The sequence below is a fragment of the Muntiacus reevesi genome, chromosome 3, assembly GCF_963930625.1.
Source record: "Muntiacus reevesi chromosome 3, mMunRee1.1, whole genome shotgun sequence".
NCBI lineage: Eukaryota > Metazoa > Chordata > Mammalia > Artiodactyla > Cervidae > Muntiacus > Muntiacus reevesi.
The window spans coordinates 74,991,739-75,006,816 of record NC_089251.1 but is presented as its reverse complement, the minus strand read 5'-3'; the positions used below and the strand labels follow the sequence as shown (position 1 = coordinate 75,006,816).

General features: G+C 35.7%; 1 protein-coding gene across 2 annotated transcripts in view; it reads right to left on the bottom strand.

Annotated features, from left to right (window-relative positions):
* The window catches only part of SRBD1 (S1 RNA binding domain 1), a 229,504-nt gene that overhangs the window by 87,714 nt on the left and 126,712 nt on the right, over positions 1-15,078 (bottom strand). For both annotated transcript variants that reach the window (XM_065927372.1, XM_065927371.1), the window contains exons 15-16: positions 11,744-11,835; positions 2,722-2,804 (exon numbers count right to left, since the gene is read on the bottom strand). In XM_065927372.1, coding sequence (XP_065783444.1) covers positions 2,722-2,804; positions 11,744-11,835 — 175 coding nt within the window. The remainder of the gene's footprint in view (positions 1-2,721; positions 2,805-11,743; positions 11,836-15,078) is intronic.

Below are 15,078 nucleotides of genomic sequence, written 5' to 3'. Positions count from 1 at the left end.
TTTAAAATTCTTAGATTGGTTTAATTTCATTCTATTCTATGTTTGTTTTAGAAATGTAATAACCTTTCCTATGTTTCCATGAATGTTAATCTGACTTATTTCAGAGTCTGTTGTCTGTTTATTGTTTACTGTTTCTTTGAGTATTGCTTTTTCTTAAGGTTGGAGCCTCGTTTTTCTATCACAGGTTTTCCTCAAACATTTAGTGACTCTTGGCAGCAAGGTCATTTCAGAGACTCTCTGTGTCTGTCTGTGTATAATGGTTCTGTTCACTACCATGAGCTTCAAGTGAAAAATGTGGCATATGATGCCAGGTGCTATGTACATGTCAGGAGTTTGTCTTCCCAGGAAGAAATTCCTTGAGCTTCCTGACAATCAAAGGCTACCTGAGGGATCACCAAGCCTCTCTGGCCTCTCTATTATACTCAGTGCTTTAATTGGGATTCACAGAAAAGTGAGGGAGAGGGGTCACCACAGGCCCAGCCATTCTGTATGTACCTCCTTACCTAATCCTGCAGACCTCCTCCCCACTCCTTGAATATGATTCTGGTTAGCGAACACTACTGGTCTATATATTTTGGGGGTGTGGCTCCACCATGCTTTATTTTTCGGTGGATGTGACTCATCAGGCTTAGTATCTTTTAAGAATTCTTATAATTTCTATCCACTGGAGGGACCCTTTCTTGTTTTCCCAGACTATTATCAGTTGATTGACATAAGTAAGTATTTATATAGGTACAGACATATATGTACACTTTTTCTGTCCTCTTTGGAATTTGGAGCTGTGGATATGCCAGTGGTGGTGATAATGTAGTTAAAGAATAGCATGAGGTCAGCCTACTATCTTGATCACTTTCTCAGTGTCACTGTTTGCTCAAGGGTGTATGTACTCTAGTGTTAACATGGCTATATCTCTAAATCTCAGACTCATATATCCAACTCTGAGCTGATACCTTTTCTTGTATTTCTTACAGGCACCTCAAATTTAACATGTCCAAAACTGGAACTCATCTTATCCTCACCAGATCTACTCAGGCATCCTCATGACCCTTGCAGCAAATTCTTCACAACTCCTTTTCACTCACATCACCAAGTAGTCCCTACAAAATACATTTTATTTCTTTCCATTTCTACTGATTTCCATTAACTGTGTCCCACTCACCATTACCTTTCACCTAGAATAGTCAGTCAACAATCAAAAATAAAAATCAAATCATGTCATTCCTCTGCTTAAAACTCTTCCATGAATTCCAAAGTTTTCCCACATTAAACACCACTCTGAATCTAAATCTGGAGACAAGGTCCCTGCTATTTACTTAAAGACCTGATGGCAACAGGTTATTAGCCTCCTGGGTTATATAAGTTTGACTTTCCCTTTCGTTTGTTCCACCATCTTGCTGAGGTATTCCATAGCTTCACCTTAAATTAATATAACTTCTCTTAACTATGATGCCTGTACCATAAAACTGCTATAATAGGTATACTCTTTAGACACTAGATATTTTATCTATCTGTAACTAGATTAGTCCCTTTAGGAACCATCCTTGTTGAATCAACAAGTTCAGCTAAAGCTTTGGTTGCCTCTTGGTTTAACTTACTATAAAATGGGAAAACTCCAGTTAAGTCCCATATATGACAGGTTAGTCCAGGCTGTGACAGTGTGAGCCTGGGTAAAAATCCTAACTACTCTTGGACATGGCTTCTTTTCCTGTCAAATGAGGAGGGTAGGGTTGGATGATCTCAAAGGTCTCTCTCTTCCATTTCTAGCAGTCACAGATCCAATGATGTAATATAGTATTTCCTTAGAGAAAGTACAGTACCTATCACTCAAATTTCATGAAAATTATACAGAGGGTAATATTCTCCTTCAGGCCTAAGTAGAACTTTCATCAGAGAGAAAATAATTCAACTTGAGGTTTCTGGAGACCACTTAAACCAACATGGATTCATTTCACCCAGATTTAGTGTCGCCCTCACTTGCCTAAGGAATACAACCTCAAGAACTGAAAATACAATAGCAACAACAATAAGCACTCAGTACAGTTCAGTTGCTCAGTCGTGTCCAACTCTTTGCGACCCCATGAATTGCAGCACGCCAGGCCTCCCTGTCCATCACCCACTCCTGGAGTTTACTCAAACTCATGCCCATCGAGTCGGTGACGTCATGCAGCCATCTCACCTTCAGTCGCCCCCTTCTCCTCCTGCCCCCAATAAGCACTATTACTACTATTATTGCTACTACTACACAGTAACAAAAATGAAAGCTTTTAACTCATACTGGGAAATGACAAAAACAAACTATAATAATCTAATAGGACTGAAAAACAGGAAAAAAAAAATAAGTACCAAAGGTTTCTTCTGGAAAGATCAATAAAGATCAATAGTTCATATGGGTTTACCAAAAGTGCCAACATACTCCGCTTTATCCACATCCCCTCCACTTTTATAAAAACATTAAAAGGAGAGGCTCTTCAGACCTGCATCTAACATTTTAATAGTGTCTAAACTGATTATAACTAATTCTAACTCTTGATCAAAATCATAAACACCAGAATAAAAAACTCACTCCTTCCTGAGTAATTCATAATACCTAACTATCATTCTACAAACTCTATAACCATTGAACATGGGACCTTATTCCCACTGACAATTACTATACCAAGGTTTGAGTACTGCTCTCTTTATGGATAGATTTCATAAAGTAAATGATCCACATTGCTTTACCTGATACATTCCAACTCCAATGTGCTTTGGCTCGATTTTCACTAGCTCAGCTAATGGATCTTGTACACGCCTTGCTATGGAAACTGAAAAAACAGAATCAGAAAACAAGTACGGCTTAATGTGAAAAGCAGTATCCAGATAATTACTATTTTAGTTTCTTATAATATAAGCAGTTATCCCTCTTATTCTTCCCCCCCAAAAGACCAACAGTTTAACCAAGTTTCAAAGTTTGTTCCCCCCATACAAAAAGTGAATGCAAAACTTCAGAATTGATTATGTCATCAGAACTCCTAGGCATTCCTAAGCTCAAATGCATTGACAGGGTTATATATTTGGAAAAACAAATAAAACAGTTGGCTGCATTTACACAATTACCTGTTCATTCGTTAAATACAGTATGCAAGGACACCTCACAATTTAAAGAACAAGTAGATATTTGTTTTACTTTTAAATAACCCTGCATTATTATAAACATGATACACATCTTTGCATTAAATATGCTTATTAAGACTACATCTTGATAATGATGACTAAATGATAGAATCATATCTTACTGCAATCAGAGATCAAGTTAGCTGGCTAGTGAATATACTTGTATCGCCTTGAATATGACTGCAAGATTAGTCTGGGAAGTGATCTGCATGCTAACTGCTTGCTCCTAAAACAAGCACAGTCCTAATTACATCCCTTTCTGGACCATCACATTGAATTTTTAAGAGACTAGAGAGTTAACTTCAAATATTGCTTCTTATGTCATGATTTTTATTTCATCATCATTTATTATCACCTTTTCTAAAACAAAATCTCATAACTAGCTTATAAAACAAATTTAGTTGGAAAAAAGAAATTTAATATGAATCTTCAGTTCAGTTCAGCTGCTCAGTCGTGTCCAACTCGTTGCAACCCCATGTACTGCAGCACACCAGGTTTCCCTGTCCATCACCAATTCCAGAAGCTTGCTCAAACTCATGTCCATCACATCAGTGATGCCATCCAACCATCTCATCATCTGTCATCCCCTTCTCCTCCCGCCTTTTATCTTTCCCAGCATCAGGGTCTTTTCAAATGAGTCAGCTCTTCACATCAGGTGGCCAAAGTACTGGAGTTTCAACTTCAGCATCAGTCCTTCCAATGAAAATTCAGGACTGATTTCCTTTAGGATGGACTGGTTTGATCTCTTTGTAGTCTAAGGGACTCTCAAGAGTCTTCTCCAACACCGCAGTTCAAAAACATCGATTCTTCATCAATATGAATCTTAAGGATAATTAAGGCAACTCTTTCTTCCCCAAGTAGCATAGATGCATTGAGTGTTTACATATGAACAGGATTCCTTTTCTAAACATATGAAAGTTAGTCAATGTCACCTACTCATATAAAAGGTTGGATGAAATATAAATTCATTAAGTGAAAATATTAAGGTCATTAAAGGAAATTCCATGGCTGCTTTTGTGTTAAACTGTTCAAGGACTGGTAAAAGAAGCCACCTCTCAGAAGTGACTATCAGACTCTCCTGATGTGTGCCACCTCTCATCAGAAATAAGACCCACTGTAAACATCAGGTTCGCTGTGCAGTCATTCAAGTCTTTTTCACATTTTTTACTAGTATTGCTAACAGACAGTGACAATGGCAACTTGCAAAACAAGCTTAGGAAGCAATAAGCTGGCATCTTATAATCTGCCTATTTCTCCCACAGAAGAGATGGGAATTTCAAGGCCTTCACATACACCTTTCTTATCAAATTTCACATAAAGCTAATTAGTACAAGCATGGACGTATAAGTGGTTTCTTCTAATTACCACATTTATAGTTACACATTGAAACGTATGCCACCAGAGACATAGGTGGTATCCTCTAAAAACAAAAAAGTCAGCCCTCCACATCTATAAGTTTCACATTCACAGATTTTCCTATGGCTCAAAAATGTTTGACAAAAAATTCCACAAAGTTCCAAAAAGTAAAACTTGAATTTTCCGCATTCAACAACAATTTACATTGGACTTACAATTGTTTACATAACATTTACATTGTATTAGGTATTACAAGTAATCTAGAGATGTTTTAAAGTATCTTGGAGGATATGCATAGATTATATGTAAATATTACACTATTTTATATAAAGGACAAGAGCATCCTTGTGTTTTGGTACCTGAGAGGGGTTCCTGAAACGAATCTCCTAAGGCTACCAAGGGATAAGTGTACTATTTCTTTATTCTAGCCTTTATATATATAATACAATAAGAATGATTTTCAAACAAATACATACGTTGCCAAAATACTTTCAGATTAAAGAAACAACAATTAACTCACAACAGTAAACCAAGTTAAGGTAACAGGCATCAGAACATATGCTGCATAGGAAGGCAATATTAGAAATTCAATTAAAGTATATCAATACATAAACCTCTCAAATCTATACCTTCAGGAAAACCCACATTATGAAAACCTAAAACTCAGAAAGTGGTTACAGCATTTTATATAATTTGTTAAGTGCGAGTAGACCCCATATTTTAACATTTCTGAGATATATAAAAGGATTTTCAACTATTTTCTACTGGATTCCCTTCCAACAGTTCACTGCCAGTGTATCATTTGTTCATCCAAATATTGCTAAATATTAGCAACGATGGATTGAAAATGATGGTTTCTAGATGACGTTAATTCTACAATAAGTCCCAAGGGCTTCTGGAGTTACAGTGTACCCAGTAAAACAACTCTTGACAAAGATCTAATATTTCTAGAATTGGCATTTCACTTTCAGATGCTGTTCATTCTATGAAGTATAAAAACCAAATATGGAGGAGACAGAGGCAGGAGGAGAAAGACAGATGAATACTGTTTAAAGTAGAATTTGAAAAGCAGTATGCTCAAGCTTTGAAGAGAAGATGGAGCTGTTTTTCTGCTGGCAGGATAACCAAGAGAAACGTTATGCAACAAACAGTAATAATGATCAGGCTAACAACAGATTTCTGAGAGTAAGAGACAGATAAGCAGTTCAGGCAAAAGGAGGCTAGTAGACTGCTGATTAAGGAAATGAAGACAGAGTGAGAGTTTGGCCCCAAACTTGCGGCACATGCACGTTTTGAGCTGGAAAGGAAAAGGATGAAACGGTGACAGAAGCAGAGGCGGGATGGTGAGGAAAGTACAGTAAAAGGAGTAAAAAAGACTTAGGGAACATGTTGAACACAGTCACCCTACGTCCCTGAGTTTTTACTTCTAGGTACATACTCAAAAGAAATGAAAATATCTGTCCAAATAAAATCTTGTACATGGAGGTTCACAGCAGCATTACTCATTGTAGTAGAAAAGGTGAAAACAACCCAAATATTCAACAACTGATAAATGGATGAAAAAAACGTGGCATACACCAGTATGGTGGTAAATTATTTGGCAATAAAAAGGAATGGGGTACTGATAACATGCTACAGCATGGGTAAACTTTGAAAACACCGTACTAAGTGAAGAAGCCAGTCAGTCACAAAAGACCTCACATTGTAATGACTCCATTTCTATGACATATCCAGAATAGACAAATCTATACAGACAGAAAAAAGGTCAGTGTTTTCCAGAGATTGGGACAAAGAGAGGAAGGGGAACAAATTGCTAATTGGTATGGGGTTTCTATGTGGGGCAATGAAAATGCTCTAAAATTGGATATTGGCAATAGTTATAAAACTGACTATACTAAAAAATGATGACATACACTTAAAAGGGTTAATTGTGTTCTATGTAAACTGTACCTCAATGAAGTTGTTATGTATTTTTAAAACGCAGACTGCCCAAATGTATGGCAAATATTACCTAATTTTTCCCACATATGATGCCAGTGCTTCTCTGTATCATTGCTACTATTCACCACTGTTCGGGAAATTCTAGTTAACACAATTGGAAAAGAAAAGAAAGAAGACACGATTACTGAAAAGACAGAAATTAGATTACTTATTATTATTTGCAGATGATGACTGTCTTCTTAGAAAACCCAGCTAAGTCAACTGAAAAAAATATCAGAACTAATAAGATTTCAATCAGTCGGCTGATTTCAAGACACCCACACAAAAACTGATACGCCATCATAGGCCATCACCAACCAATAAGAAAACATCATGAAGGAAAACCCATTCACTGTCTGTGTGTATGTGTGTGTGTACTGCATGTAAGAAAAATAAAATGTGCATAACCTGTGGAAGGGAGCCCAGACTGAGTGAAGATTACCATCCTAAAAGGTAAGCAACCAGAGCTACAGCCATGTGCAGTACCACTGAAAGCAGCATTCTCCCCTCACTTCTAAGGTGTCTTATATACAAAGGATAAAAGGAATTGTATTGCTTTTGGTCTTTAGATCCATGAAACACCTAGACTCTTAAAGCTTCCAGAGGAAATAAATGTATTGCTTAAAAGACTATACTAAACTGTGCTGTCTTTAAAATCTTTCTTTATTCTATTACCTGAGACTATAAAGTGGAAATTTTTCAAGGCCAGAACTCACTTCATTTTTGTACTTCTCCTTGCCATCAGACAGCAACAGAGAAAGACAGGTTAATCCCCATGCTGTCTTATTTCATTCAAGAACTCCAAATTAGAATTTTTTCACTAAAAAAGCTGATTAAAATTTTACTGCAATGCTGTTAATGCATATCTTGATCCTCTAATCAGTAATTACATTTTTCAATAAGGAGCTGACAAATCTGTTGACATATATAAATATCTGTAATCTTGATTGCAGCACTTGTGGTGAACTGACTTGTATAAGCTTTAAAAATTCATACATGGTATACCTAAAAAGGGTGAAATTATTTTATGTAAATATACCCTTAAATGAGTGAAGTATCTTTTCTCTAAGGACATCAAGCTTTTTCTTTATTTTCCTTCTTTCTACATAGTCTCTATTTCTTCATGTAGTACATATGCCCCACCCTCTGCCTCATATTTTGGCATGTGTCTTTAACAGTATACATTCTCCTTACATGTTAAGTGAATGACGACTTTCCATTACAGGCAGGGTACTAAAACCCTGACTATAAGTGTTTTGCTCAAAGGTGAGGTTTGTCATTTGTGGGCTTCACTACAAGGTAGTTTGGCTATTTCTCTGTGAAATCTCTGATCTCGGTTTCTATATGTATTTTCTCTTGTGTTGGTTAGAATCCCCTAATTTCCTCCATGGAGGTTTTAGTCCTCTTTAAGGTAATCTTAAAGCTCAACATTCAGAAAACTAAGATCATGGCATCCAGTTCCATCACCTCATGGTAAATAGACGGGGAAACAGTGGAAACAGCGGCTGACTTTATTTTTGGGGGCTCCAAAATCACTGCTGATGGTGACTGCAGCCATGAAATTAAAAGACACTTACTCCTTGGAAGGAAAGTTATGACCAACCTAGATAGCATATTTAAAAGCAGAGACATTACTTTGCCGACAAAGGTCCGTCTAGTCAAGGCTATGGTTTTTCCAGTAGTCATGTATGGATGTGAGAGTTGGACTGTAAAGAAAGCTGAGCACTGAAGAATTGATGCTTTTAAACTGTGGTGTTGGAGAAGACTCTTGAGAGTCCCTTGGACTGCAAGGAAATCCAACCAGTCCATCCTAAAGGAAATCAGTCCTGAGTGTTCATTGGAAGGACTGATGTTGAAGCTGAAACTCCAATACTTTGGCCACCCGATGTGAAGAGCTGACTCATTTGAGAAGACCCTGATACTTCAATTTTCCAGTCTTCTGCGAAAGTGGAAGGAGAGTTACTCAGCTTTGTAGACTAGGTCTAATTCATTTTTTTTTACTGATGTGAAATCCACAGAACATAAACTTAACCATTTTAAGGTGTAACTTTCAGTGGTATTTAGTACACTTACAATATTGTGCAAATCACCACCTCTATCAAGTTCCAAAACATTTTCATCACCCCCACAGGAAACCCCGAACACATTAAGCTGTCCCTCTTCACTGTCCCCTCTTCCCAGTCCCTGGAAACCACCATCCAGCTCTCTGTGTCTGCAGGTTTGCCTATTCTGGACATTTCATACAATATGTGACCATTTGTGCTCAGATTCTTTTGCTTAGCATGTTTTCAAGGCTCATCCATGTCATAGCATGTATTGTTTGTTACCTCATTCCTTATTACTGAAAATACTACTTCATCATACGGACAGACCACATATTATCCATTCACCTGCTGATGGAGATTCAGCTACTGGACCAATGCCAGTTTTCGGCTATAGTAAATAGTGCTGCCATGAGCATTTGTGTGCAAGTATTTGCTGAGTATCTGTTTTCAATTTTTTGAGTATATACCTGGAAATGGGATTGCTGGGTTATATGGTATTCTATGCTTAACTTGATCGCATTGTTTTTTTAAAGAGACTTTTAATCCATCTTCTTATTTTAGGCCCATTCTCAGCCCTCCCAAGATACTTCTAACAGTGCTTGGTGTATTCCCTAAGTCCTCAGGGTTTCTGTGATCTATTTCAGGTTAGTTCTGTTTTCAAAAATGCTGTCTCAGTATTTCAATTTCTCAAGCTGACTAGATCTCAATTGATTTCCAGCTTCAAAACTATTGCTGCTATTTTCTCTTCCCCATTCTCCTTGTCCTAGTAGTTTATTTTAAATCAGAAATAAACATTTTAATACCAACTATCTACCATTCTACTCATCCAATTTAAATCCTGTCCATATAATGAATTTATTATGAGGGGAATGTAAGCATATATAAGGATAACTTCTGTTTTCAATAAGCTGATAAACTGATCAAAAAGATATAGTAAGATAAAGGTCATTTTCTTACATATGTTTAACACTTGTAAGAATGTTGAGGTTCTCTTATATTTGATACAGTAAACTTATGGAGGGTTGAAAGGTAAAATCCACACCTGTAGGTAGATCTCAAATGAAGTGTAAAGTCATGCCCAGCATCAATCACTAGCAAAGAGAAAGACTCCCAGTCAGAAAACAGGAACTGAAAAGGAAGTGGGGCCCTAGAAAGTCAAGAGTGGAGACTCTCAGTTTCAACATTTGATTCTAGGACCAGACACCATGAAGACTCAAAATGTCTAGGTAGGTGTTTTGAGTTGATATGGATCAAACATAGTCATTGCCAACGTGAAAACAAGCTAAGACAAAGAAAGAAGGCACATCAGCAGTGAATCACAAGCTGAAGACACAGCTAGCTAGGTTTTGACATCAGAGTAATTAGGACTATATACCAATTCTCTTTTTTACTATTTCCTATTTTCATAGAGTCTTGTTAGAGCATTATAATTTTGCTCCCTTATAATACTGTGGCAGTTATGTATCCACACAGGCCAGCAGTGGAAAGGAAGCAGCAGCAAAGGGGAAGTTTGAGGGACTGCCACCGCCTATGCAACATTTTTATCAAATGCCCTGTTAGATGACTATCTTTCAGTGCCAACTTGGGAGGGAGGCTCTGAATTTTACTTTTTGTAAAGTATTCCTTTACTTTATAAGTTAATACACAAATATTATGTACACACTTACTTGGCCATATGGCCTCTTTTTAAGCCTTGGTTTCCTCATCTGTAAAGGGGGAGTAATAAACGACTCAGGGCAATTGTGAGGATTAAATAAAATAATCCTGGTAATGTATTTACCACAATGTTTCACATATATTAAGTGCTTAAAAAAGATTAGTGTTAGTAGCTCCCACTATGATTACCCTAGCTATTCTTCCTCTTAATATTTTATTACTATTTATATAAGGCAAGTATCAAAAGAAAACATGGCAAGGAGGCAGAGACCCCATTGAGCTGGTGTGACAGGGAAAAGTTTCACTGAAGAAGCAAGAACTGACTACAATATTGTAAAGTAATTAGCCTCCAACTAATAAAAATAAGTGAAAAAAAAGAAGCAGCAAGAATTTGAGCTGGGATCTGAGTTTGAAGAGATGATCATTGTAGACAGGTGACTGTCATAGAATGAACAACTGAAGGGAAACTACAAAGTCTTTTGGATTACAAAAGAAGTCTTTAACTTTAGATTAATGCAAAAATTTTCTAATACCTATCTCCAGGTATATATTTCAAGAACAGTCAATGAAATTTGATGAGAATCTTTAAGAGGGTAAAAAATTAAACAAGAAGTCTATTTCCCCTAATTTGGCATTTCCTAAAACTGGGGAGTTAAGGTATACAAACTACTAAATACAAAATAAACAACAAAGATATATTGTACAGCATTGGGAATTATAACCAATGCTATCTTGTTAGACTATCTTGTAAGAACTTTTAATGGAGTATAATCTGTAGAAATACTGAATCACAATGCTGTACACCTAACAAATATAATACTGTAAATAAATGATACTTTGATTAAAAAATGATAAATCAGTAAACACACACACACACAAGTCCTTTCTAACAAAGCAGTCTAAATATCCACTTATTACATAGAAAAATGCTCTGACCAGATCTATATTTTGCTTGTGATTCCAATTACTTTAATTAGATGTCTCAAAATATCTTAATTTCTTCATACACAAGATTTAAACTATTCCACAACACAGAAATCAGAGCAATTTTATACAACTAAAATAAAATCAGGCTGATTGAAACAATACACTAATGGAAATTCATATTAGCAAAACAAGAGAAACTGGTCATTCAGCAAATATTTTGCAACAGACTAAAAGTCTGTGCCTGCTTATGCATTTGCGCTTTAAATATTTTTATGTTAATACATTACTCTTCTCCAACAAAAAACTGTAATAGTAATATTTCATAATAATAATGAGAGCTGAGAGTGTTTTATTGTACTATTAACTCTCCAGCATTTAATTTTACTAATAATGTTTCAGGCTAATTTTTCACCATACTCTAGAATACTGTGCAGTGTTCCTTAAAAGCAGTTTTCTTCCACCTCTTTTCCATAATTCCCAGTATTATTCCAATCAAACACTTTCTTTCTAACATGCCTGTAATACAACTTCTAAAATTTCTTAGATATTTAAATATTTTGCTTGCTACAAATTTAAGTCCAAAATGCTAAACTCACACACTTCTGTGATGGTCCATAGTTTCTTACCTGCACTTCTCAAATTAGGGTCCAGTCCTGGCATCTCTTTGTTAGCTTCAGGGCTGACACTGTAGACTGATGCTCCTGCTTCACTGACGATACTGAGAAGAAAGAAGAGGGGAATATCATTTGCCAAACTTTCTGCCTGCCCAAGAACATAAACGAACGAGAGCAGGTATTATAAGAGAACTGAAGGGCAAAGCACTCTCTTTATATTTTAATGAGATCTATACTATTTGATTATTCATTAACATAAGTGATTAAGCAATGTTTGTTTTCTTCACATAGGAAATACACAGGCTTAAATCCATAATGAATTCATTCAGTTGTTTTCCGTCAGTAGTAATAAGAGAGAGTTTATAAATGAACACAATGGATACTCCTCTATGAGGCCAACAAAATTTTCAGAATACTTAGCCTCTCTTGTGTTTATAATCCATTATAGACTGACATTTATGACTCTTGTCTGAATTAATCATTCTAAAGCATCTTGGAAAGCACAGACATGTATGTGGATACACACAGAAACTATTTCTATAAATGCTGCCTGTTGTTGCTGTTTAGTCGCTAAGTCACGTCTGCCTCTTTCGTGGCTCCATGGACTGCAGCTCGACATGCTCCTCCATCCATGGGATTTCCCATGCAAGATACTGGAGTTGGTTGCCATTTCCTTCTACAGAGGATCTTACCGACCCAGAGATCGAACCTACGTCTCCTGCTTGGCAGGCAGATTCTTTACCACTTAGCCACCTGGGAAGCCTCCACCATTATTACTACTTGGTTATAGTTGACAACAACAATGTGAATAGGAAGAGGATCAGACACCCCGCTTCTTTTCAGGAGGGTTTCAAATCATCCTTTCAGTAAATTTGAAACATATCACTTTAGGCAGGTTTTAAACCATTTCTTGTTTCTTTAATCAAGCCATCACACAACCTCTTTCTTTCTTCTCTGGCTCCATATACTTTACAAAGCACACTGGCAGCACTCTCTTACAGATGACAGCTGTACAGAGGTTGACATTTGTACAGTTTATCTAACATTTTAAAATTATGGGCTTTCTTAATGATATAATATGTGAAAAAATCATCTACTTTAAGTATTTACAATTCCTTTGGTTCTCTACCATGCGACTATCTAGGTGTCAATATTGAAAAGAAGAAACATGGTGGTGCTCAATTTTTGATCTACTCTTAGAAACCGCTCCCTCTCTTGCTCTTCAGTAGTTACTTCATTATGAGACAAGTTGAGCAGATAACTTCTAACATATTGTTCCACTGTAACCAGTCAACACTGAAAAGTAAAATGTGAAACAGTTAGCTTGCTACTCCAAAGAGTTCTTTGCAGAACTCCTAATTGTACTTTGATTATTATAAGCCACCGAGACTTGAGAGGATTACTTGGGGCAACAAGAAGATTTATATATTTTTTGCAAACAAGATCTATTATTCCAAATTTCCTAACAGAAAAAATGAACACTCTTCAATTGGAAATCGAGGCTGCTCATCTTGTTCCTCATCAAAGCCTCATCAACATACAGGAAGAGATGCATATTATATACAAAGCACAAAGCCAACCCCTTTATGAAACTGAGGATAAGTAAGAATATTCAGCCACCAGCCATGGAAAATTTAGTTTCAAACACAAATGAACACTCAGCCTAACAAAGTTCTTTTCCAAAAAAGAAAAAAACCCAGAGTATCCGTGAAGTGCAGGCAGGACCAATTATTAAGAGAAAAGAGTATTTTAAAAAATCTTACCACAAATTTATATTCTGTCATTGCCAGAAGCCTCCAAAATTACCACTGTTTGAGCAAAGGGAACTTAAACGGTAAATAAAAATTCCAATTAACTGTGGGCTTTAGCAATTGGGTACCTGAGAATTTTCTGGGTGATTCACTGTCTCTTGGAAGTTATAATTCTCAAAAGACTGAGGGAAACTGTTGCAAAGAAAAACACTCAGATAATAAATATTCCTCCAAATACCATACTGCCACTTCTTTTAAACAGAGGAATACAAAACAGATGTGACACGCTGCACCCAAAGATTTTAGATTAACATTAATATTAAATCAATACAAAATGTAGTAAATTTCATATGCTTTAGTTACCAGATAGCATGGGTCCAATAAACAGTTCAGTACTAAGCACAGATCAGAATGCTTAAATAATCTAAATGAACAGAAAAACCTCAACACTGATTACTTCAATATAAAACATATAAGGATCTTAGAAATGTATGTAGCAAGAATTAAATGAAATAAATCAAGCTGGGAGCGGTGATGATTTCTTCCAGGAGAAGCAGCTAAGAAAAGTTACAGCATTTGCCTTCTTCCTTTTTTTTCTTTTGTATTTAGAGTTTAAGGATAGATATTATATGTGAGATTTTACAAGGTGCTCTGCTTATTAAGAAGTTTCCCAATAAACTATTAAAAAATTATTCCAATTATCTCTAGCATATTTTGAGGAAAGCAAAAGTAAACTTTGCACAATATCCAGATATCCAACATTTAATACGTATCATATATCACAAAACAAATTTCACTCAGGTATAAACTAATTGGGCTCATAATCTTAGCAATTTGATTGTTTTATTTATTTTGCCATAAAACAGACAAGACTCTGAGCAAAATTTATAATTTTGGGGAAATTTAACTGACACAGTTCTATCTGAACTCAAAAGTTTGATTATTACAGTACTTAAAATCCCTTCAAATTGCTTGTTTTGACAAATGTATAAATAAATAATATGGTATCTCAAACTTTAAATATACAAAACTACACTTCAGAAGCTACCACTGCACTTTTATCTTGTCCCAGATCTATAAGTTAATGTGCTAATTCTGTAGAATGAAACTGATCATTCTTAAAGCACTTTATTTAAATCAGCACTATTCTAGAGTCTTTCTAGGTCTTTTATTAAAAAATAAAAAATATATATCTATAAACCACACACTCATAACCTAAAAAAAAAGTGTAATGCCCATAATATAGATACATTTACTTTTAAAATCATTTAAAATGTTTTAAACAAAAAGTCTGCAAGTGAAAAACACTAATTTTTGTTATTGCAAGTAAAAGTCAATGCTGTTACATAAATCTGATCATTTATAATTTATTTTTTTAAAAACATATTTAGACCACAGAATTTATTTCTACACAGTTCATAAGTCTCTTCTACCAAGATAAATAGTACATTGATGAATCTTTTAGAGCCACATTTGCAAGTACCTTTCTTACAGTGACCATTCTGATAGTAAAAGAATGATAATTCCTTTTGCCAAATTGAGACGACAGAATTATTTTCATGAGAGAGGAAAACTAGCTGTTTGTTTTTTTTGTTA